At 36.5% G+C, this 26,520-nt stretch overlaps 2 protein-coding genes across 2 annotated transcripts; both read right to left on the bottom strand.

Moving 5' to 3' along the window:
* Positions 1-8,073: 8,073 nt before the first annotated feature.
* On the bottom strand, positions 8,074-9,252 carry nkx3-1 (NK3 homeobox 1). The gene is made up of 2 exons (XM_046871814.1): positions 8,922-9,252; positions 8,074-8,653 (listed from the first exon to the last, which is right to left on the bottom strand). The coding sequence occupies exons 1-2, from the start codon at positions 9,100-9,102 to the stop codon at positions 8,190-8,192; spliced, it is 645 nt and encodes a 214-aa protein (XP_046727770.1). The 5' UTR covers positions 9,103-9,252; the 3' UTR covers positions 8,074-8,189.
* Positions 9,253-21,134: 11,882 nt separating this feature from the next.
* Positions 21,135-23,916, bottom strand: nkx2.7 (NK2 transcription factor related 7). The gene is made up of 2 exons (XM_046871741.1): positions 23,348-23,916; positions 21,135-22,045 (listed from the first exon to the last, which is right to left on the bottom strand). Exons 1-2 carry the CDS (start codon positions 23,634-23,636, stop codon positions 21,447-21,449), a joined length of 888 nt encoding a protein of 295 aa, XP_046727697.1. The 5' UTR covers positions 23,637-23,916; the 3' UTR covers positions 21,135-21,446.
* Between the last annotated feature and the right edge of the window lie 2,604 nt (positions 23,917-26,520).

Here is a 26,520-nt window from a genome sequence, read left to right as displayed (position 1 = left end):
CCAATAACATTACTTAGTCATTGCGTTCTTTTGTGATGCTTTTCCAGGCTTGTACCTCAGCTTATCAGTTGTTATTTGTTGTTTTGTAACAGGTCCTTTGTTGTCTTGGTAGTGTTTTTGGTTCAATAGAATTGTATTCATTTCTCCGTAAATTGACAGACAGAATGTTTCTATAACATCTGAATTTATTCTACTGCTACCATCATGAGTTATATCCTCAATAAACTTAAATGTTTTATGTAAGCCCAATCCATGACTTCCACCATGTTTCACAGGTGAGCTTGAACGCTTTGCATCATAAGCAGATCCTTTCCTTCTCCACACTTTGGCCTTTTCATTTCTTTGAAAGAATTTTGTGGCTCATCTCTTTATTTTGTTGTGAATTTTAAAAGTCATTACCACTGATTTCATCTTGCGTATGGGCTCTAGATTTGCTCTCAAAATCTACTTTCCACCGAATGGTGAATTGTGATACCTGTTTTTTTTACTTTAGCTTCACAGTGTCTCACATTCACTGCTGTTGTTTTCTTTGGCTGACCAGATTAATGTCTCAATCTTAGTTTCTTTTTCAGTACATTCCAAATTTTTGTATTGCTGCAGGCTTTCTGCTGAACTTGGGTTACTGACTGTGTGGAATTTCATGCGTCCCATTTAGTGTGTATTGCTTCCTCATGCTAAGTGTTTAATAGGATAGGCCTAAATATATATACAACAAAAAAAATGTTTTAACCAATCTTTCTAAATGTTCCTCTAAGGGTCTGTTCTTGCTCTTACAATCCCCACACCATCCCTCAAAGAATTTCCTTGTCGTCTCTGTCTTGCTACAAGGCACCTAGCTAGATCTGGCTAGCAGACTTGTATGTAAATTAGTCATGATAAAGCTGACAGTATAGGCTGTACAGCGGCCTGTTTATGTAGCCCTGATTATCTGGATCTGCCCTCATGTAATTGGTCACTCTTGATAGGGTGAAAGTTCAGCATGGCTGGGATCTTGTCCATGCTCTTCTCTGAGAGGTTCAGCCAGGGTGCACACTCACATCCCATCTGCTTACCTTCATGTGCATTGCAGTTCGGTGTGTTTTAACATCGCTCAGTGGTCAGACGTGGAATTTCTGCACTTTTCATCAAAGCTGTTAAAGGATGAAAAATGGAGGTTTAAAAAGAAAAAAAGAAACGCATTCACTCTTAGTTCATGTGGGTGCTCTCGGCTCCTATTGTTCATGAGCAATGAGGCAAACAAAGAACTTGTTAGGTGGGAGGTAAGAAAAATGTTTTAATGTCTCCGAAGCATGAACCCATGTATTTAGGCAAAGTCTTGCATATAAAGGCATTTGCCTCACAGTATTTCCTGACATGCCAATCATCTAGTGAATGCTGTCATTAGCCACCAAACAAACATAATAGCATTTAGAAGTTTTATTATTATTATTATTATTATTATAAATATTATTATTATTATTATATTATTACTTTTATTAATATTATTATTATTGTTGTTATTGTTGTTGTTATTTATTATTATTATTATTATTATTATTAACATTATTATTATTGTTGTTGTTGTTATTTATTATTATTAGTTATTTTTTTACTTTTGACAAAAGAACAGTGTTCAGTATTCATTAATTTTGAGGAACACTGAATAATATTAAATTAAATTATTTTGTTTATAGATTTCTATTTAATATTTATGTTAACAACAATGTAGACATCAAAGACTTATATAATATAATTATAATTACATTGTGTATAATAAATATAATTGTATAAAGTTATTAAACATCCTGTCAATCAATCAAAGAAAGACATTTTAAATCAAATTGATTGCTAAATGCTGCAATTATATGTACACAATTTAAATATTTTGGATGCATTTCTCTGTAAATTGGCAGACATTATGTTTCGGTAGACTTCCGTATCTGCTGCTACTATCTTGAGTTACTTGTCAATAAAAGGAAATGAGGTTGTTTCTAAAGCCACTATGCAAGCCCAAGCCATGAGTCTACCTCTAGCATGTTTCACAGGTGAGCCTGTGTGCTTTGGATCATGAGCAGATCCTTTCTTTCTCCACATATTTGCCTTTCCATAGCTTTGAATTTGAATAGTCCTTACTACTGATGAGTGGTTTGCATCTTATAGTATGGGCTCTAGATTTCTGCTTTGAAAGTCTTAAATTGAAGTCAAAGAAACCACTTTCTGTTAATTAAATTAAAAAATGTTTGTCAGCGCCAAGCATTAAGAAATGTAATTACTCAATTATACTCAATTTAAACCACTTTAAAAAACCTCTTGGCTTTCCCTATCACAACCCTATCATTATTTACTTAATAACAAGTGACAAACTGGTTCTTGATGATCCCCTGTGTTGCAGAAGATAATCAAAAGGGCTGGCTATGATCAGTCAATTTTGCTCTAATAAACACGTCCATTGTGTAAACAGCTTTTCTTTTTCCGCTGAGGCGAGGCATCACTTTATTCTTTCCGATGATTTAAATTGGATATTAGGACCTGACTGCCTGCATACTGGTACCATCCCACACGCTACAGTGTATTGGACTTCCATGCAGATAATTCAAGAATAAACCCTTTTAGAAAGTCATGTTTTAGACACTTCACATTTTTATGATCATACATTAGTTGATTTTATTCAGGTTTCTCTCAAAAAAACACTTTCATGTGGTTTTATTTTGCAAATTATTATGTGATCACGTGGGATTTGTTTTTCTTGAAGGCTGTTTAACTTCTATTCTGCCTGTAGGCCTTATGTTGTCCTGCGGTCTTGTCCCTCTGACCTGCTCCTACACTCATATCACTGTGTTTACAGCATCATGTCCTCATTCTTCAGTCTGAACATATCCTCTGTCTCTTCTGCTCCTGGTTCTCACTCACACACACACATGCACTTACACACACTTACCTGTGACTAAGAAATATTACATAACAAGCTTTATTTATAATGCTTTTTTAAATATTATGTTGTCCATAAGTATTCACCCCTTGAACTTCCACATTGTGTAATGTACATAAAAGAACCCATGATATTAAAGTGTGAAAAAAAATCTATATTTTTTGAAATTATTTGTACATTTAAAAAGGTGATTGTATAAACACTCACCCCCCTGTTCTTTATTTGGTGTTATGAAACCTCAAAGGTAGATCTGGAGCAACCAGTTGCTACCATAATTAATGTAATGAGCAATCGATATGTCAGGTAATCTCGTTTGTTATAGAACATGAAACATAGTCAGGAGTTTGGTACAGCAAAAATAAATCAATAAAAATAATAATAATAATAACAAAATAGATAAATGTTTACTAGAAATTAGATATATGTAAAAAAATTGTACTTGAAAAAAGTTTTACTTGACCTTGTAACCGGTTTCCAAAAAATCCTTCAGTATGAATATTTTGTTGCCTGGTTAGAAGGTCTTATGTGTTATCAGGAAATATGCAATAATTAATATGAAGTACATTACTAATTACATGATAATGCCAAAGAGAGTGACATCACGAATCAAACCTGTTAAATTATGAGTCGAATAATTCTTCATACTTCTTAATAAAAGAAATGCCTTGGATTTTTGGATTTTATGACCGCTATTCCTAAGGTGTCACTCGAAGCTGAAACATCTGGATGTTAAGAACGTTGGCAAGAAAAACAACAAACACAAGATGTTAATTCCCACTTGGAACTCGTGGCCACCTCTCAGATAATGACTCTGTGTAAAAGCCCACTCGATTCAAACGGGAGTTAAAGCCTCATCTCTATCAGCAATTTGGACTCCGCTAATCCTTTAATGATGGAGCCAAAGTGGCTGAGAGATGCCATATCAGTTAGAGCTGCCACTTTTAATCTTGTTTTAGGGCTAAACTCAAGACTCCAGCAAACTCCCCTTCTCCCTCGATCCCTCCCTTTTCCAGGATTTGTTTCAAAGAACGTTGTGGAGAAAAAAAGAATCATAAACACATGCAAGGACAATAGGGGAATGGTTTGTCCTGAACAATAAAGTGTTCTGGACTATAGAACTTGCTTGGAAAATGCAAAAAAAACAATCAAATGGTTTGATAGACCAGATTCCCTCATAAAAAAATTACAAATGTCCACAGTGTCCTTCCTTCCATTTTGGGGCAATGAAGATGTCACCAGATTTGACTGGCGCTCAGAGAAAGTAGTTCGTGTAATCATGTAAAGATGTAAAATAACAATGTAACGATAAAAAAAAAATTTTTTGTTCTTTTATACCAATTTTTTCCATTAAAAGTGTTTCTTAGGTGATTAAACGTACATGCTGGTTGGTTAGTTTAGCAATCAGAGTAAGCTTGGTTTGTTTTGAGCAACTTGTAAATATCATCTAATGGAATATGTACTATTTACTACAGTTCTGTCAGATTCCAGTAGATTCTATAAATTCCATTTAAATATTCAGTTTTTAAAACAAACAAATATAGTCGTTGATTTATTTATATATAATTGTTCGTTTAGTTGTTTAACATGAATGGATGGAGTCTCCAGTGTCAGCAGTCAGTAGAGTTTGTTTTTCTTGACGGAAGAAGGATTCTGCATTATTGCTATTTGCTGTAACAATCTGCATTTAGTTTAATCTTATCAGAGAATCAACGTTTTCTGACTGCTTTGTCTTATCATAACTGGGACTTGTTTCATGGACATTCCATAACACTGACTATCAATGTATATGTGTAGATGTTTACATGTGTTGTTCATAATTTTTTGCTTTAAGGGGAATAAAAAACTTAATCGTTTATTTTCGGAGACAGGACAAAGCGTCTGGTCTGCGTTTATACTTGGGACAAAATTTTTAAAAAAGCAAATTCGACAGTCGACAAATATTATCAACATGGTTGATAATATTTTTCAGAGTAAAACCGAAACAAAAAAATGTACATCAACACATTTAGGGTTTACTATGCCAATTTTTTTTCTATCCACAAAACCTACCTACCTAACACCCAAACAAGAAATCGCAACATTGCATCATCACAAACACTTTTTACTTAAAAAAATTACAATAAAATTTTGTATATAAAAAGATACTATCACAACCAGCCCGACATTACAACTGTCAGGCTTTACATAGAGCTCATTCAATTTTATCTCACTTCTTTTGTTGATTTTGTAACTGCGATTGCGTGAGAATGGAGTCTGGATCGCAAACAGGTGTGAAGAGGTGTTGGGTTAGTTTTTTTTTACTCAGAATAACCTGTTCGACTAAGTGGCAATTCATGTGGAGACACCAGAAATGTTGCAGAGTAATTATTAAGAGCATTATCATACATTCACAAAATTCTGAACAACCAGTAAACAAATAGTAATAAGTCTGAATTTATGAAAATATCATTGAATGAAATATTTCCCAAAAATATTTCCAAGAAAACACTGAGCATTTTTTTTAGTATCACAAACACGAAGCCAATTTTAGAATAAAATTAGCGCTTTAGACTCTTCCACTAATTGACTTAATGGAAGTCCATTTGTATTTTAAACAAATTATTTGAAAGAAAAAAAAAACCTTTAGAAAGCATCTAGTTTCATCATATTTGACCCAATAATCTAATGCATTTTATTCATATTCAGACAAACAAAGACCTGTAATTTGATCAGTCAATTGCCGATTGTTCAGTAGGTGTTGCTACATTTTTTATAACAATAACTCACGTCACAGTTTTTTTTTATTAATGCCTTTGCTTCTTGTATGCCAGATGCTTCACATTATCTAAAGCTAATTAAAAACACAATAAAAAAGTATGTGTGTTATTTAACATAGATGTATTAAACAGGTATGTGGTGTCAGAGCTTAACAGCTACCAGTCAATACCTTTTCCAAGACTCCCTTCAGGACATCAGAATGCAGAACTTTTACTTTTTTTGGAACTTTGATTAACAAATGAGAAAAAATTCATTGCAAATTGCTGTGGTATAAATGAAATAAAACATTATTGGATTTCTTGGAAAATAATAAACATATATTGATGCTGATTGTTTTCTTTTTTGTGAATCAGGCTCAGAAACGTTACGTCAAACAGCCCAATGCTGCCGTCGCTGTGATCAGAAACTGACCCTGATAAAAGCCATTACACACATGGTTAGGAACAAACACCAAGAAGCTACACATATGTGTCACTGTTACCAAATAATGATCCACACAACAAATTAGATGTGGTCGCTGTTGTAAGTGTGAAGAAGGTCAATCTGGATGCATTGATAGATCTTGGGAGTATGATGAATTGCTACAGTTTTACATCTTTCAAATCTTAACAAATGTATATGCGACTTATTAAAAGCATAAAGCTAACCATAGTTCGTGTTAATGCACCAACTTCTTAGACATGGACTGCATTCCAGAGAAAGAGCTTTGGAACCAGGCCAAGTGGTTGGCATTCCACCTATTCCTGCACAGGGAACCACCATATCTTTGTCCTTCACTTATCTCCTGAAATGAAAAAAAAAAAAAAAAAACAATGCCACCACACAGATTGTTGTTATTAAGTGGCAAGAAGTCTCAGATGACAATTATGTAGCTGCCCTGGTTGGGTACGTCTTCTCACTCATCTTCTCACTCAACTGAACAAATGCATTTTTTAATGCATCAAAATTTGAATTTCATATTCGGGATCTGATTTTGTATTTCCAAGTAGCACGTTTGGCTCAAGCCCTCCCTCTACGCCATCAGACACACACAGTCAAGACTAAGCCAAACATGGCCGTGTTGTCATTCTTGATTGATGGCAAATGCACAGTTGCCTGTCTTCTTCTCCTTAATATTTGTTTGTGTTTTAGACACTTTTAGACCACCGAGATTGTTTCATGACCCAAAGAATTGATTTGTCTTCCCTAAATCTCGCATAATGACCACATCATGCTTATTAAACAGAAAACGCACCTGAGTGTGTCATCTCTGAATGGAGTACTTCATTAGATACGGCCTCCACCTATCTTGTTGCGGAACAAGTTAGCGTCAGGTCATCTGTTTAGCTAAGCCCTGTTTCCTGCATCGCCTATATCGCTCTGAGCGTATGCCCGTCCGATCCAGTCTGTCAAGTATATCACAATGCTAAATTTGACCAAAGTTGAACAGGATGATATGGGCGCTCGTGATTGCTATCTGCTTCAACGATCTTGAACCTCTGTGTTTAGAAAGCCTGCATGCTTCAGCCAAAAGCGCCCATATCTGCTCTTATCAGCCTGCAGCTTTTGGGACTATTACAAAGGTTTAAACTCAGTCTGACTCATTGTTAAATGGAGGACTTGATAGAAATGGAATGATTTCAACATGTTTGAAAGCAAATTCACGTGGAGGAGGTATACGATCTCTCTCTCTCTCTCTCTCTCTCTCTCTCTCTCTCTCTCTCGGTCTCAGTTTCAGTATCAGGCCTTGAGTATTTCAATATTTTGTAATGTGTTTCCGGGGCGGTGCGTCAATTAGTGCTTAATAAATTATATCGTACAAACTTGGGCATATGCAAGAGGTCAGTCAAGAGTTTCTGATTTTAGACTTTCAGCATGTATGACAGAATGTAAAACGTTTTATCAAGCTTCACCAATGGCGATCTACAATACACCATCTTTTAGCTACTTTCATAACTATTAATAAGAATCCTTCAGGGTCACTCGGGGTACGTTGTATTGGATTTGCAATCATAAACTGGAACCTGGAGTAAATAATGCACACAGCATTAAAAAAATGATTTAAAACACTGCCATCATGCGGAGAATACATCAATGTTTGTTTGCTATGTTTGTATTAGGTCGTAATTGACCATATCTAGATTAGTTATTTGTGATAAGGCAATAAAAAAAAAAAAACACCGTCCCCCACCCCAATAAATTACATCAGTAGCTAACATGGGCCCAGAAACCAGCAGTGTCATAGAGGATTTTCTAGACAAAAGGCTTCCAAGGAAGGGGTATGAAACATATTTTCACTATACTGTACACTATTACACAATTTTCCTAATAATTATTGCCACACAATATAATTGATGATGATGACGATGATTACTGCTATTATTATTGTTGTTGTTATTATAAATAAAATATACAAAATTATGCAGGACTTAATAAAAACATAATTTTATTTATGGATAAAAAAGCTGTACAAGATAGAATAAAACACATTAGCTGCATGGACAGTTTCTGACTGAAAGCCAGCCCCCCTCCCCCCGGTGTCCTGTCACCACACAGTGGGCCTCCACGCGCCCAGTCCGTGTGGATCGTACACGCGCGGCCGACTTGGGTAGCACGCGTACACCGTGGCGAGCAGCGACGCTCTGAGAAAGTCCTCCTCGGCCGCGACTGCGGCGGCTGCTGCTCCCCCCACGACATTTCCTCCCGACTTGCGGCAACAGTCCAGCTGCTGCCTCCGCTTGGTTTTGTACCGCCGGTTCTGGAACCAGATCTTCACCTGGGTCTCGGTGAGGCGCAGCGCGGAGGCCAGGTGCGCGCGCTCGGGCGCGGAGAGGTAGCGCTGGCGGCTGAACTGCTTCTCCAGCTCGAGCACTTGCAGGTGCGTGAAGGCGGCGCGCGAGCGCTTCTGCTTCTGCGCCAGAGTCTGCGCGTGGCTCGGCTCGTCGGCGTCGGCCGTCGCGTCTGTCGGCGAGCTCGTCCTTTCCGTCGTGCACGAGTCGTCGGGCGAAGCTGTGTTAAAAATAAATAAATAAATCAATCGATAATAATCAATAAGTAAACAAACAAACCAACATATAAAGTAACCACACAAAAAAAAAAAAAAAAAAAATTAGTAAATAAAAAATATTTGCAGGTAAATGTTATACATATGCAATTAAATATATATATATATATATATATATATATATATATATATATATATATATATATATATATATATATATATAAACATTTCTGTCGATATATTTATGAGCAAAAGATGCCCTCTGTGTCTCACCAGGGCTCCGGGAGAACTCCTCGATCAAGAGAGGGTCGTGGGATTCTCCTCTCACTTTACAACACCGTGAGTCGCTCTGGCCTTCAGCTGAACTTCCGATCGTCTCGTCCCCCTTTTCCTCTCTCATAGACAGGATGTCTTCAATGAAGAAAGACGTCAGCGGCCTGTTTGAGGACGCCATCTCAGCTGGCAGAGGATCCACGAAGTCTCTCCGTGTCTTTCTATGTGCAGGTAACCCTTAGTCCTCAGTAATGTGTGTGTGTGTTTGCCCGCGCGCGTGTGTGTGTGTGTGTGAAGTAGAGCTGTGACAGCTTCTCTGTTTCACTCTCACTGTAAGGAGGCCCTTCACTTATAAGGCTGACTCCCAGCGTGACGTCACCAGGGGCATGATGGCAAAACCAGATTTTACTTTATTCCCCAAGTGTCTTCCACTTCTTTAACTTGTTTTACTTAGATAGATAGATAGATAGATAGATAGATAGATAGATAGATAGACAGACAGACAGACAGACAGACAGACAGACAGATACATACATACATACATACATACATAGATATATAGACAGACAGATACATAGATAGATAGAGATAGATAGACAGACAGACAGACAGACAGACAGACAGATAGATGATAGATAGATAGATAGATAGATAGATAGATAGATGATAGATAGATAGATAGATAGATAGATAGACAGGTAGACAGACAGACAGACAGACAGACAGACAGACAGATAGATAGATAGATAGATAGATAGATAGATAGATAGATAGACAGGTAGACAGACAGACAGACAGACAGACAGACAGACAGACAGACAGACAGATAGATAGATAGATAGATAGATAGATAGATAGATAGATAGATAGATAGATAGATAGAGTTGTTTCGAGCATAATAAATCATCTGTTATTATTCTAATAATAATAATAATAATAATAATTATTATTATTATTATTATTAGTAGTAGTAGTAGTAATAGTAGATTATGGTGATGATGATGATTAAAATTGTTATTAAAATGTGTTTAGATATTTATTTTTTACTTCTACACTACTGTTAGGTAATTTCTACTTTTTTTTTTTTTTTTTTAATTAAGCAATCACTCAGGAATTTGTACAAACTGTTCCTGACATTAGTCACAATGTTAAGTAGTAAACACTTCAATTATTGGTCATAAGTAATTTGAAAGCTCTATTTGAGCTATAGTTTAGCATTAACACATTTACTCCAGTCACTACATAGATGAAACTAATCTTCAGGTGTTTCTCATTTGCGTTAGTCTCACTCTTCAGCTTAGACTGTTGAGGAGCTGACGAGATTTATTATGAAACTGGAGATGAGGACTCTCCTGCCGGCTCTGCGCATCAGGCTTCGGGTGAGATCCAGGGGAAACTGGCAGAGCGTCTCCGCGGTCAGGCAGGGTCATGGTGGGTGGCCCCCTCCTTACGCCGCTAATGCGTCCAGCATATTGAGATGCGGCTCCTGCTCCTGACACACACCACGTTGCATGCCTGTTTGTTTGTCGTGCCCCCTGTACGCTTCTGTTTAACCCTGCAATGTAAAGCAAAGAGGCAAGAGAGAGAGAGACATTTGCAGGGAACAAGAGAGAGGGAGAGAGGGGGTAAAGGCCACATGGGCCCCATGAGAGCGGGGAGTCTGTTTGGCATAATACATGATGCAAGATTGACAAACGGGGCCATTGTCCCCCTGACATGACCTCCCACTACTGTCCCCTAAAATACTGTCTCTAGTCGGATCAGTTAACACGTCCTGCTGACTTTATGAAGGCTAGGACTGACCCCACATGTTCATTCCACACAAGGTGTCCTGGAAGTGAGAAGGCAAAGATTTCACATTTAAGCAGAATTCATGTTTTTTTCTTTGCAGTATTTGTAAAAAAGAGGCATTACAACAATGGCATTCCTGTCAGTGCACCACAGTGCACACCTGATCAAAATGTGTAATTAATAATAATAATAATAATAATAATAATAATAATAATAATAATAATAATAATTCTTGGTAATACTGGAAATTAACCTGAATTATTACTCAAATTACTAGCATAATTTAAAAAATTATCCATACTTAATTATAATAATAATTGTAGTAATTCTGGGTAATACTGTATAAAATAAACCTTGGTTTATGACTTAAATTATTAGCAAAATAAAAAAAAAATATGATTGTCTGCATTGCATTATACAACATAAATACTGACATATCTAGAAAACATTGACTAATATAGAGAGCTTAGAAATTCGATATTACAACGGTGGCTGCCATGTTGTTCCAAAATTGGCATAATTATTCCTTTCTTATGAAATGTGACTGAGTAAAAACCCTCCTAAAAAAAAGCACGCTTTGCATCCCATAATATTGTTCTTCGGTGCCGAGTTTCTGCTGCAAGAACGTCATCAGTTTATTTTTATTTGTTTTCGATTTTTACCTCATTTCATTTGTCATATTGTCTTGTAAACTTCGAGATGGTTTAACTGATAAGGTTCACCTTGAGTAATCTTTCTGTCCTCTCTCTTACATACACAGAACAGGCTGCCTGCATAACGCATCTTTATCCCTCAGCTCTTTGATGGAGACTTTTTCCTGTTTTGTATATCGCCCGATGCCTATCTTAATTGCACAAGCGCACAATTCAGTCTTCTCTGCCTCGGTGGATGCGTGTGTCATCCTGTGGTCATGCTAAACAAGTAAGTCGTAATCGAACAAGCATTTCACACCGCTTATGTAAGGCTACTCCTTGTTTCTCCCCTGACCCCTGGGCACTACACTAACACCACAGGGAGGGGAGCTGTGGCACCGCTTGCTTGTCCTAGGCCAGATGTGAGCTAGTTAGAATCTGACCCCGTCGGCAGGAAGCTGTACGTCATACTCACTTGGTGACAAGACGACGCACTAAGAACAACGGCCGTCCATGTTTCTTTATCTTTTCAAGTCAAGCAACTGATAAATACATTTACATGCATGAAGAAATAATGTTATATATTGTTTTTCTTTTTTTAACATAGGTTGTGCTGCTGTCTTCCAGCTTTAAAGTTTCCTTTTTTGATCCTGAGCTTGTCTCAAGTCTCCACCATGTCCAGCAGGGTTTTCCTCTGGGTTCTATGGTTTCCTTCGTCCCTCAAAAAACTTGCCAGTCCCTTTTCACACACAGTGCCGCCGCATAGGCTTCGCTTCCACCTCAAACCTGAGTCATGCTCAGGATCCAGTGCTTACAGGAAGTGAGTCTTTACAACTTACTTTACAACTGTAGTTTTGAATAAACTTACACAAACAGGAATATATAATATTTCACTTCACATTTTAACAATTACTACCAATTTCTCCTTCTGTTTTTCTATTGACTGAAACAGCACCTGTTTTTGCATGGACTATTCTGGCAGAACAAATCTACTGAGGAAGAAAGAGTAGACAGGTGGTGCCCTCTAGTGGCGAGTTATTTATTTTCCCTCAGGGATTAAATCCACCTGCTGGCATGTTTTGGAATTTATGAGGAAACCAGGAAAACCAGAGAACTAAAAAAAAAATCTGGAAACGCCACAAATTATGTAACCAAAGATCAGGATTAAATAAAAAAATTCATGATGGTGTGAGATAGACGACATTCTGCATTCAGGAAAAATTGTGTCTATGTGTTGTGTGTATGTGTGCAGCGCCCAATAATTACCTGGCCTCCCATTCAGGGTCCTTCCACAGATACACTGGACTAATGTGTATTCCAGGTTGCCCGTGTATACCAGTGCAGTGTTTCAATTTATACCATAGCGTTGCTGAATTCTGGAATCTGATTGGTCAGCTCAGATTGTAGTTGTAACCTGGCTGCAAAATCCATCCTTTTTTTAATGTATATACAATTTTTAGCTTGAATCTGATTTATCATTTATATTTATCTTTGTGCTGAACAAATCTGAGGCATCATCTGAAGTCAAATAAGGTCTGAATGATGTTTAATGTGCATTGTTTGGGCACACCGAGGATTTTTCCTGCCGATGTTTCACCACGGTGCACCTTCGTACAGGACCCATTGATATAAATAAAGATCTAAAGGTCAGACTCCCTATTGTGTAAACAGATTTGGTCACCATTACTAAAAGATGGGATTGATCCTGTGAAAGACTTGACTATGAGGCATGATCTTTGTTTTCACACAAGATCATGGTCACCATGGCAGTAAAGCAGTAAAAATCTTTTTCACAAAAGATCCTTAGTAGCACCAAACGGGGGCTTAACTGATATCTGTCAGCACTCTCCAAAAAGGCAGCACATGGCCAGGTAATTGTGTTTGGTTATGACATCGGGTTTGTTTTGTTTTGGCTGGTTCTCGCATACATAAGTGACAGAAGACCGTTTCAGTGCTTGCACTTGCAAATCCTTGTGTAGACATTACACACTGTCTGTAAATGATCATGCAATGCAGCTCTTTCATTTCACGTACGTGGACACCTGATGATACGGTTGGTATGTGCTTTTTGAGCGCCTTATTCCACATTTACTTCTTATGTTCTACTAGATTTTGGAGGGTTTTTGTGGAGATTTGTGTTTATTTAGCCACAAGGGTCCTAGTAAAGAACTGTACTGAAATAAGTGAGGTGAGGAGGCCTGGGGTGCAGTCAGCTTTCCAAAACATCCCAAGGGTGGTCAGTAGGATTGAGGTTAGAGCTCTGTAGCATGAGATCTTCCACGCCAACCCATGTTAAGCATATTTTCATGGAGCTGGCTTTGTGCACAGGGATTTTAATGCTACTGCATCCAAAAATGTTTCATAAAATTGTATGCCTTCAGCTTTGTGGTAAAGATATGGCTAGAAAAGTCACATATCCCTATCATTTTGTTTGATAAAGATCTTTTTGTGCTACACTGTTGGATAGAGATGTGTGTACTTACACCGTGTAACCAGCAGAGGGAACTATGTGGCAAGATTTCATTACAGACACACACTACAGACAAAACACACTCTTCATGACCTCTATATAAGCTATGCAAATAGCAACTTTCAAATTTTATTTTGTTGTTCTCAGCTTCTTTCAGAAGGCCTCAAGGACACCCATCCTAAAAGGATGATGCGGTATCTGTTGAGACTCCTATAAGCTTGTCTTAAAAGTGACATCCGACTGGTCGAGGCAGAAATGTTGGTGTTTTCAGAGAGATAAAGTGCGCATTTGGCTCACACTGTGAAAGCCTGAGTGACAGAATGTCTGCATTCACTGAATAAACAGCCCTTGGATATCGGCTCTTCTACGCAGGTGCACTCTCTTTCAGGCCTCTTACACACTTTCACACACACAAAGAGTGCATGCTAAATATTGCTGAAGCAGTGTTATGAAATGCCAATTTGTTCCTTCAGTTTCGAAAGCATTCAAAGCAACGCTATACCACAATTATGAGATCATTCGATTTTAAATCCCATCCCAACTCCAGCAGCATTTAAAGTCTTCTCTAGTCGCACAGTGACTTAAAGCTCGCACAAGCTTTGATTGTGTGATCGTGTGACCTTTTTGTGTGACGTTACTTACCGTGTTTTTGACGTTTCAAACGAACATTGAAGTTGTTGAAGAATTGCAATTTTATATTGGTATTTAAACACAGTACCAAGCATTACTTTTTTTTAACAACTTTATTATGGTCCATATTCATTTTAAATATTGAATGCTTTATAATTGTCTGTTTTTGGATAGAAAAGAAAAATTCATATTCATTATTATTCTCCCTTTTTTTTCTACATGATTCACATGACACTCCCGTGTTATTTAATATTTTTTTATATGGTGTTAATCCTCAATCAATCGTCATGCGCTAATTGTTTTCACATTAGTGAAATGTTTATTATTATTATTTTTGTATTTAATTTTGTATTTTTTTTTTACTTGTGATTTTTTTCCAACTCTCATTTTCACAGCTGTTTTTTTCCCACATAAATCATTTTTCTCATGTGATCCACATGTAATTCTGTAGGGTGAATAGGATTCTGATGTATGTATATATAATGTGTGTCTGTGTGTTTCCAATATTTTAAAAAACAATAGAGGGTTGCATTAAGCATTTATTGTAACACCATTTTTTTCTTGATTTATTCAATTTCTTTTTCACATGACCAATTTATCTGTCTTTTCTTCAACTGAAAAGCTCCATTGTTATTTACTGCATCTGCAACGTACACAAATCTGTGTCTGTCCAAGGCTGGACTTTTTTGAAGATTGTAAATTACAGTCCATTCCTGATAAAAGCAAGAAAGGTCAGGCAAAAGGAAGTGGCTTTTCGGCATCGAGGTCGTTAACAATCTCATCTTGCCAGTATTCTGCTAAGTTTAAGCATGTTTGGCCAGAGGACAAGAGTGTGTTTATAGATGGAGGACAGCTGAGTGATGCGTCGTAAGTGCAGACAGATGTGTCATGTCAGTTTTGACAGGGTCCAAGTGTCTCTTTTTGGACATTCAGCCTTTATTCGTCCGAAGGTTTGTAACAATTGATTTTGTTTTGGATGCGAAGAAGACGGTCTTCTGTATGAGTCATTAAATGTGTGCAGAGTGGTTTTTCTAAGGCTTGTTGTGTGTGTGCTTATGGATACAAATGGTAGTATTTGTTTAGAAGCTGCCAGTCTTTATCGCTGTTTGGAAAATTCATGGGTCCCCGGAAGCTCCAAAAAAAGCTTCAAACACGACTGTGGGAATTTCATCTGCTGGTTGTTTCAACATTATGGACAAAAGAAAATTCCGAATGTATGCTGGTTACTATTGTGCAAATTACATGCAAAATCTTTGAGCTCTTAAGTGACGAAGAGACACTGGATAGCAACAGAGCAAAGTTGAGTAATATGTAAGGAATAAATGAGGTCTTATTTATTTAGGTTTATTATCAGCTTGAAAATAAGGCATAATTGCGACTTTACAAGCAAACACTGAAATTTACTAAAAATAATTTTCATTTAAAAGTTTTTAAATGTGCATTGTATTTGTCACAAATTCTCCTGGTGTGTGTCTAGGCTTGCGTCTCTCTAAGAGCCGAGAGAGTGCAGCTATGAACCAGGCCTCTATTGTCTTAGCCTGTCTGTCACTGACAGACTGAGTTTGTCTCAGATCACATCTCTTCCTGTAGACCTGCCCCGTGGCTTGTGCTGAATGTTGCTTCCGACACACAAACACACACACACACACACACACACACACACACGTGCGCTCACACACACTTAGACACACGATCTATCACTCATTCACTTACACACACACACACACACACACACACACACACACACACACACACACACACACACACACACACACACACACACACAGATTTTTTGGTTGTACTATCCTTGTGAGGACCTTCAAATGACAACAATTAATTATGTGTTACACAAATGAATTCTGACACACGCACACACACACACACACACAAACACTCACACGCACAGATATCTTGGTTGTACTATCCTTGTGAGGACCTTCAAGCGACAACAATTAATTATGTGTTACACAAATTAATTCCGACACACACACACACACACACACACACACACACACACACACACACACACACACACACACACACACACATTTAGACACACAATCTATCACTCATTCACTCACTCAAACACACACACACACACACACACACACACACACACACACACACACACACAGATATTTTGGTTGTACTATCCTTGTGAGGACCTACAAATGACAACAATAAATTATGTGTTACACAAACATCTATCCATTACCTCCTGGCAGCCACAAGGAAATCTTTTGGCTGTAGATTTTCAGTAAGGACCATCCATATGTCTTCATCTCAAAGCTGTCCCATTCCTATTCTTGTGGGTGCCTACGAGGATATTACCCCCAACACACACATAAACATCTAAACCCAAACTCAACACAGGGTCTTACTCTTACATGTTGCACATACACATTCCTACCTACTGAAACACACACACACACACACACACACACACACACACACACACACACACACACACACACACACACACACACACAGCTTATCTGATCGCTTCAAGTGGCTGCAGTCTCCACTCTGTCTGCCTGCTGCCAAATACTGCTCTTAGCTGTGTACATGTCTCTTATCAGTCTGCTAAATATTGCTCCAAGCCGTATAGGCATCTTTTTGCCTTATCTGGCTTCAGCGTTAATGAGACTTTTGAGAGTGTTTGTATCTCCACCCTGATCCTCGCCATAGAGACACCCACGAGTCAGATATCAAGCTTAACTAGGACAAGATTTATCCTTCGAGAAAGCACTTCAGTTTCACTTTCCATAACTGTCAATGATACACTACTTTTTTAGTTTTGTTTTGACTGCATGATTTATCACCGGTGTAATCACACAGAGATGTTCTTTAATAAAACCTTACAGATTGTTAATTACTAATTGTATGTAGACAACAATTACTGAGTGCAATTTGCATATTATTCACTTTTTTTTAATTGACTTGCTGTGGTGCCCAAAAAGGGTAGAAGCTTTTTGATAAAAAACATTTTTATATTTTAAACAGTTGATTGGACCATAACAATGAGGGCAAGGACACATCTCACTTTAAAATCTTTACCAATACTCAGTCATGATTAATATTTAAATATTAATTATGATGTACTTCATTATAGTGGAGCAATATAGCAACATTATTCATATAAAATAATACATGTATATGTGAACTAATAGTCTCTTTTTGACTTAATAAAGCTAGTCAGTGTTTTAGAGCTGCGATAGATAAATAGATAGATAGATAGATAGATAGATAGATAGATAGATAGATAGATAGATAGATAGATAGATAGATAGATAGATAGATAGATAGATAGATAATCAATGCTAGTCAGTGTTCGAAAGCCAATACAGCTAGTTAGTGTTTTAGAATTATTGAAGCTAGTCAGTGTTCCAGAGCTGCGATAGATAGATAGATAGATAGATAGATAGATAGATAGATAGATAGATAGATAGATAGATAGATAGATAGATAGATAGATAGATAATCAATGCTAGTCAGTGTTTGAAAACCAATACAACTAGTTATTAATGTATAATTAAAGCTAGTCAGTGTTCTAAAGCTACTACAGCTAGTAAGTGTTTTAGAATTACTAAATCTACTCAGTGTTCTAGAGTTTATTTAGATCTCTTTTTGAAATACGTAAGCCAGTGAGTGTTTTAAAGCTAGTATAGGTTGGTAATGTTGTATAATAGAAGCTAGTCAGTGTTTTACAATGACTACCGCTAGAAATGTTTTAGAATGACAAAAGCTAACGTTTTATTGTTATTTTTTCAGCAATGTTTTTTCACTTTTTTTTTTTTAGATTTTACTAAAGCTATTTAGTGTTCCAAAGATACTACAGCTTTGCAATATCTTAGAATTACTAATGTTAGTGTTCCAATGCTACTGTTGTAGAGTTACTATAAATAGTGAGTGTTTGAGAGCTGCGATAGATAGATATTTTTTTTGAATTGCTAAGTCTATTCAGTGTTCTAGAGCTACAACAGCTAGTTAGTGTTGTACAATTACTAAAGCTAGTCAGTGTCCTATAGCTACAATAGATAAATAGTCTCTTATTCTATTACAATTAAATTACTAAATTATCAAAATTATTACTACAGCTAAGTAATATGCAAAGAATAAAAAATGCATACAGATAGATAATCGGTGTTTTAGAGCTTCGACAGCTAGTTAGTGTCGCAGAAAGGCTAAAAATAATCAGTTTTGACCAATGATTTGTCAATGATCTAGAATGAATACAAATATTCAGTGTTTTAGAATCACCAAAGTTTGTCAATGGTCAGTGTCTGCTCACTGTCTTATATTCCTTTGTTCTGTAATTATGATGCTAGTCAGGGTCTGTGGATCAACGACAGACTGTCACTGTCTTAGAATTACTAATGTGTGTCAATATTCAATAATTATTATGCTACTCAGTGTTCTAGATGTTCTACATTTATAAATTTATTTAATTATTTTTTAAAATATTATATATAATAATAATTCTACAATTACAGTATAGTTGGCTAGTTGGCTAGTGCTCTAGATCTACTAAAAATAGCCAGTTTCTTCGAATTATAGAGCTAAACAGAATTTTATAATGCTAGTCTATGTTCTAGATTTACTACAGATAGGCAGAATTTGGCAGTATAAAGCTTAAACAATCAGAGCTTATAAAGTCAGAGAGCTTGATCTACCACAGCTTAGTGTTTTAGAAAGACTAGTTGTTAAAAGCAGGGTTTAAGGACATTAAAGGGACTGTGGTTTGTTTTCTAGAGTTTTACAGAAAGTGTTTTAGATGTATGATTTCAATTATTGGTGTGAGCCCAAGTGAATGGCCTTTTAAAAGTACAATGTATAATCGAATGAGTCAAGCAGAATATTGATCACTTATTAAAATATTTGGTCTGATGGTTTGGGTAGATTGGATTTTGTTTGTAAATTAAACCTATAGGCTTTACAGTATGTGTGTGTGGTCTATATTTATGTAGTACTTTGAACACTTGGTGTTCTATATAGATATATAGAACACCATACGTATATATTTATATATCCGAATTAAAATGGGCCCATTGACGCTTGCAAAACGTTTTAGACCCCGGTACAGTTTATACTATCGAAGAAAAAAGTCTCATAATAATAGCATTTGCATCGCATAGCATTTTGCATGGCACGTGAATACAACGGAAATGTGTGACTACACACATTTGAAGCATTTCAGCAAATCTAGAGTAGCTGAAAAAAAAAGGAATGCAACACTTGAGCCCTGTGCTTCTGATTTAAGTCGCTGTGTAAAATAGTGTACAGGTGAGGAGGTCTACAGGCTCCTGGGTGTGATGTGGTGGCTGCCGGCGGTGTGTCCGGTGGTGTGAGCCATGCAGTGCCGGTGTGTCTGCTCCTCTGTTTACTCTCAGGTCCTTTTTCTGTCTTATCAGCCCAGTGCTCCTGCGTTATCTGTTTGCCTAATGGGACTCCAATGACAAGCTCATCGCGCCGCATTAAGATGGAAGAGATTAGACCTAATTGAACTGATAGCTCCATTAGATGTTTTACAGTGCGCGTATTGCTCTTCAGTCTGTCAGCAACTACCCCGATTTATTACCCTATTAGGTCTGTAAGTGTTGCATTAACACCTGTTTTTAATAGCTCCTGATTACACGTGTCGGACTGAGAGGAAATAATTCAACACTGATAATTCAGTTTATTTACTGTAAATGTTGCGCTTGGAATTAAATTATGCGTAAATACATTTCAAGATCTTTTTTAGGCATCTTATTTCTCATTTTAGTTCATGTATTTTTTTTCTATTAGTCTTATTTTTTAACACTTTTAAAAGTTTTTAGTTGCGTCGGAACTCAGCAGACGTGAGCCAGATGTGTGCCGACTGAACATCTGGCCTATAAATAAACTACAAAAATTATAATAATACGTTTATATTCTCAAAGTCTAATAACAATTGAAAAATAGAAAAAAAAACTAAATAAAACCTTGTGTCAGTGATACTGTGTCCATTGTTAGAGATATTTTTTAATCGCGTAAAACAAATAAACAAATAAAACATTTAGCAGCATGTGTTTGAGAATCTACATTTCTGGAAAAATCTGCTTTTTATTAGAATAAGAATATATTTTTTATATGATATTTTTTATTTCATACTGACCTCATCATCAATATAGATATTGCATGTATTTATTGCACTACACAAATATGCAGTTATTTTTTTGTTTTAGATTTATAGTTATATTTCCAAATAAAAAGACATATTAGTCATAATTTAGAGCCAGGTATAAGATTTTTCAAATATACATGGTTTTAATTATGAGGTCAATCATTTTTTTTAAATAATGTGGAATGGAAATACTCCAACTTAAGCCCTAATTCTTTATATTGTTAAATTATTCTGGACAAAATTATTTAATATTCCTCTGAAATAACACATAGATTGTCACGTTTTTTTTCTTAAAATATATAATTATTTTAAAAATAATTTAGAAACAGTTAGATCTTGAAATATTTTTCATAGGCGAAATAATCATGATTTTTTCAGTCCAGAATCCAGGATGTTTTAAAAGGGATTGATCCCAGGAATTTTACAAAAATCCAAAGAAAAATTTTAAACACACACCTGTAAGCAAGTCAGATGATATTTGACACTGTAAGAAATCAGAAAAGGTAGTTTATAAAACAAATGAATATGTAATAGTGTTAATAAGAAGTATATTTTATTATTATAAAAAAATGTTTATACACAAAACATTTGCACATAAAATCACCGAAACCGCCAAAGTGTTAAAAAAAAAAATCATAATTAAATCATATTACAGTCTTCGCACACAATTTTATGATGCATGCATTTCCTTTTGGAAAACACTGGGACATTTTTGCTTTTTTTTGCACGGCTTGTCAGTGTGATCCATAACCGTAGTGATCTGTACCATGCAATTTTATGGGGCTCACTCTCTCATCTCAGTCTTATCACATGCCATTGTGAGTACCAGGTTCCGAGTCTTTATGTCCACAGTGTCTTCACCACGCTCGGATTCCGGTTAACGCGGTCTGAAACGGTCCTTGCTGTCCAAGAGCTCCATCAGCACCTGCCATGCTGAGATTCATGTCCATTATGTGATTAGGAATTTGCGTGCTGTTGCTGAACGATGGCATCGAGCTGATGTTACAGGCGTATGGATTATTTCCATAACTGTTGTAGTAGCTGTTGTACGGGTACGTGCCCACCGCGACGTTATAGGGCGCCGCGTGGCTTCCGCCGAGGCAGGGCTTCCCATCACGCACGAGCACCGGGACGGCGACCCTGCGCGGGGGCAGAGGGTGACCCCCGGCCAGCTCCAAGCTCTTATCCTGCCGCTGCCTCTTGCACTTGTACCTCCTGTTCTGGAACCAGATCTTGACCTGCGTGGAGGTGAGCTTGAGCACGGCGGCGAGCTGCTCGCGCTCCGGCGCGGACAGGTAGCGCTGCTGCTTGAAACGCCGCTCGAGCTCGAACACCTGAGTCTGCGAGAAGAGCACGCGCGGTTTCCGGCGAGAGCGTGGCTTCGGTCTGTTGTCTTCTGCACCAGACGCTTCCGGTTTTCCGTCCACGCAGCTCGACTCCTCTAATTCACATACACCTGTGTGAAAAAACAGACCAGAAAACAATGACATACATGTACAAACAATTATATTGTATTATATTATATTATATTATATTATATTATATTATATTATATTATATTATATTATATTATATTATATTATATTATTTTTCCATAATACAATGGAATGAACATCTACAGGAGGGGTTCAGGCTCACAATCATTTCACCTTCTTATTTATATCATGTTCATATCAATTTTACACTTTCAGAAAATAATGTGTATTATAACAATGACATACTATTCTTTGTGGCTGGAACGGCACCATTTTTGGTTCACTCTTTTCTTTGTACATTTGTATTATTAGAATTTTTTTTAAAGGTAACCATGTTTAAGAAAAGATCTAATGCTCAGTGCTATTTTTTTGTTGTTTTTTGACGTATAAATTGGAAACACATTCTATAATTTAGTCAGCAATAGAAACGCTATTATTATTATTATTATTATTATTATTATTATTATTATTATTATTAATACTATTATTATTACCATCATTAATATTATTATTATTATTATTATTATTATTATTATTATTATTATTACTATCATTATTATTATTATTGTTATTATTATTAAAGTATTAAGACCTTAGACAACATTTATATATAAATTCGTCAGCTCCTTGAAAGTAATCTTCATTCTCTTAATCATTTAATAGACCTCAGATTTTATAGATTTGTACTGATATTTTAAATGAATTATTAATGTTTTACTTGTATTTTATTTTTGTTTGTTTTTAATAACGGTTTCTGTTTTTTTTTTACCGTCATTGTACAATTATAATAACAAATCAATATAAAATATTGTACTTGAATGTGTACTGTCAGCAAGTTATAGATAGATAGATAGATAGATAGATAGATAGATAGATAGATAGATAGATAGATAGATCAACAGCACAACACTTTTAATAACAGTGTACACTAAGAATTAATAAAAACCAGACCATATACTGCACTTTATTGATCATTAATTGGGTGGTCCTTATAAATTAGACATATTGTTTTATACTTTCACTGTGTAGTTTTTTACCTGGAAGCCTTTGAAAGTAAAAAATAAAAAGATTAAACCACATTGGTGGACCTTAAGGACCAAAATCTATAATTGAATAACTTCTATGCACCTCTTGGATTTAAAAAGGAAGTTTATTGGTAGCACAACATTTAGAATGCAAGTTATTTATATATATAATACACAAAAGATCATGTGATATACAGCTGTTATTATTATTATTATTATTATTATTATTATTATTATTATGAATTTCTTTCCCTTTACCTGAGTTCGAGCTTTGATGATCTCTCTCCTCTTCTGTCGGAGAGCCGCAAGAGCCGAAGTCGTCATGGCCGAGGGCGCATTTGATCTGCTCCCCGGGACTGAAGGCGGGTTTGTCCGGGCTGTAGAGCAGCTCCAGGCTCCGGCTGAGCGCACTGTGCATGCACTGAAACTGCAAAGACTGCGCCTCCTGGCTCACAGAAAAGCCCTGCTGGTTGAACACATGCTGTTGTTCCAGTTTTAAAATATCCTTAACCGAAAAAGGCGTCGAGGTTACCGGGCTGGCGAGCATCGCGTGCACAGAGTCGGGCTCGAGTCAACGGCGAGGCTGTGCAGGCCCGAGAGCGCGCTCCCGCTGCAAATAATGATTAGATAAAAGAAAGAAAAAAACAGCGGTGATCGCAATTCGTGCGCAGCCGTGCGTAAAAATAAAAGCGCGCAAAGATGAATCGCTTCCACGGAGAGGTTTGTGTTGTAACAGCGCACGATCTTCTGGGGTGTCTGACTCTCAGCTCACACTTCCGCCAAGTGCCATTAACTGCTTCTTGAAGTTGGGAAGAAGTGGGAAGTTCACTCTTATGTGTGTGTTTGTGTTCTGATGGTGAACCCTCCCATTCAGTGCCACGCAACAGCGCGTAACACTGATTACACTGATTCACGCAGTCAGTTGGTTCTGGTTTGAAGAAGTGATTTATTCACCAGATTTATAACTCAGATGTTTGGGTGAGATCTTGTGCATCATGCTCTGATATCACCAACAAATTACGCAATGAATGCGAGTTAAAATACACCGAGCGACTTTTGGATAAAGCGTTTAATCCTAAACGCAGGCAGGTTTTTCTGAGGTTCTAATATTTCTTTACGTTTTTCTTTGCATTTCGTAAAACACTCAAGCTTGTTATAAGCCGTTATGACTTTTTAGTCTGATCTTCTAAAAGGTTTTTTGTCAAGTTTTCTTTGGGGAGTGTTTTTTAGTTTTCTCAAATATTTCTATATGTGGATCTTAAAGTGAATTTTTTTTTATTTTGTTTATGTGTAGTTGTGTAGAGAGTGATAAACCACAACACACTCATCACACTTCTTTCTTTCTTTCTTTCTTTCTTTCTTTCTTTCTTTCTTTCTTTCTTTCTTTCTTTCTTTCTTTCTTTCTTTCTTTCTTTCTTTCTTTTTTTTCTTTCTTTCTTTGTAACATTAAAATATTATGGCACATTTAATTGAAGGATATTTTTAATGTAAAGTTTGTTTATAAAATAAATTAACATGATGGGAATATAATATAATATAATATAATATAATATTTTCTCATTCATTTATTCATTCATTTATTCTGAACATTATTTTATTTTTGTTTAAAAATAATTATACGGACTTGGGGAATATGTTTAAATATGAAATTCTTTTATAAATCATTCACCTGAGGATATTTTATATCATACATATAAAGTGTGTAGTAATTATTAATTTCTTTGCTTGTTTGTTAGTTTGTGAAATGCCCTAGATTTGCTATTATATTAAATTTTTTTAAATATAAATGATAATTTGCTACTATAATAATGATGATGAAAATATTTTAAGAAGGTTTTGTTTAGAGATGAGTTTGTATTATTATTATTATTATCATCATTATTATTATTATTATTATTATTATTATTATTATTATTATTATTATTCAGAATATAAACAAAGACATGAACATACATTTTATTTTCTCTTAATATTAAGATTAGAGATATAAAATGATTATAGGATTATAGAATAAGTGTTTTGGGGGGGATGCTCTGCACCAAACGGTGTTAATGGCGTGCTGTTTTATTGGGTGTTAATTCGGTCAGTGTGTGTGTGTGTGTGTGTGTGTGTGTGTGTGTGTGTGTGTGTGTGTGAGGGAGCCCGAGCCCGAGCCGACATCCAGCGCGTCTTTTAGGCCTGTGTTGGTGAACACAACAAACAGAAACCCAACACCTGATGTTGTCGCTGAAGAGGCCGCGGCGCCAAAGCGCGCAATGCATGGCTGAGGTTCAGACCACCAGACCCCCTTTATCCCTGCCTTTTAATGACCCTGCTTACACAGGCGCGCGCGTGCTCGTGTGTGTGTGTCTGTGTGTATGTGTATGTATATGTGTCAGTCTGTCTGTCTGTCTGTGTATGTATGTGTGTGTGTGTGTGTGTGTGTGTGTGTGTGTGTGTGTGCGTGCGTGCGTGCGTGCGTGCGTGTGTGTGTGTGATTGTGTATTGGTGATGCGGCATCCCTTTATAAGCACGTCATCCAGAATTTGTCACCAGATTTGAACCTTGTGGCGTCTTCAATAATTGAATAATGAAAGTAAATAATTTTGTATTAAGTTGGTGTTTCCTAATCTTTTTACCCTTTAATAGTAGAATAAATTTCACGGTAGGAGCAGATTTTGATTGGTTTAGGAGCATAAAGCAATCATTCATGATTAAGGCTCATTCTTTAAACTTGAACAATGAAACCATCTCTCCAAGATTAATTCATTATAACATTAATTATAGGCTTTATTATGTGAGAATGACCACTGATACTCTCTAAAATGCTTTTACTCTCACAACTAAAAATGAAAAATGAAAATAACACTGACTATTTGGCATCCAATAAACATTACACCATTTTGCCGCATTGCTGGGATTTCAGGAGAAGCCCACACCTCGTTTCTAAGGAATGGAAATGAATAGGATAGAGAGGTGAGATGTTTACCATACTGCAGAATGTGTGCAGCACCTGATGAATAACATCATCTGGTCAAAAAAAAAAAAAAACTGGAATGTATCTATTCAATTCCATGCTATTCCCAGATCCGAAGGTTAGTTTACTTGTCCTCAAATCTCATTGGGTTCAAATGAAAATATGGACCAATAGGAGACAAGAGATTATAATAGGATTCTGTAATAAACCTGCTGGTCTTTAGTTTCTATTGCAGTGTCCTATTGTGTCTTACATGTGGCTAAAAATCCACTCCTGTTCATCTGATCTGATTTTCCTTTGGCTCTGTGTGTGTGTGTGTGTGTGTGTGTGTGTGTGTGTGTGTATAAGTAGTATAGTCACATATACCTAGTTCTGCATTCAGATCGAGATTTTCGGGAATCCGACTTTACACTACACTAATATTTTAATGGCACCTTTTGTGTTCGTGTGTGTGTGTGTGTGTGTGTGTGTGTGT

The sequence above is a fragment of the Silurus meridionalis genome, chromosome 17, assembly GCF_014805685.1.
Source record: "Silurus meridionalis isolate SWU-2019-XX chromosome 17, ASM1480568v1, whole genome shotgun sequence".
Lineage (NCBI taxonomy): Eukaryota > Metazoa > Chordata > Actinopteri > Siluriformes > Siluridae > Silurus > Silurus meridionalis.
The sequence above is the reverse complement of the archived record's forward strand: the minus strand, read 5'-3'. Positions and strand labels throughout refer to the sequence as shown.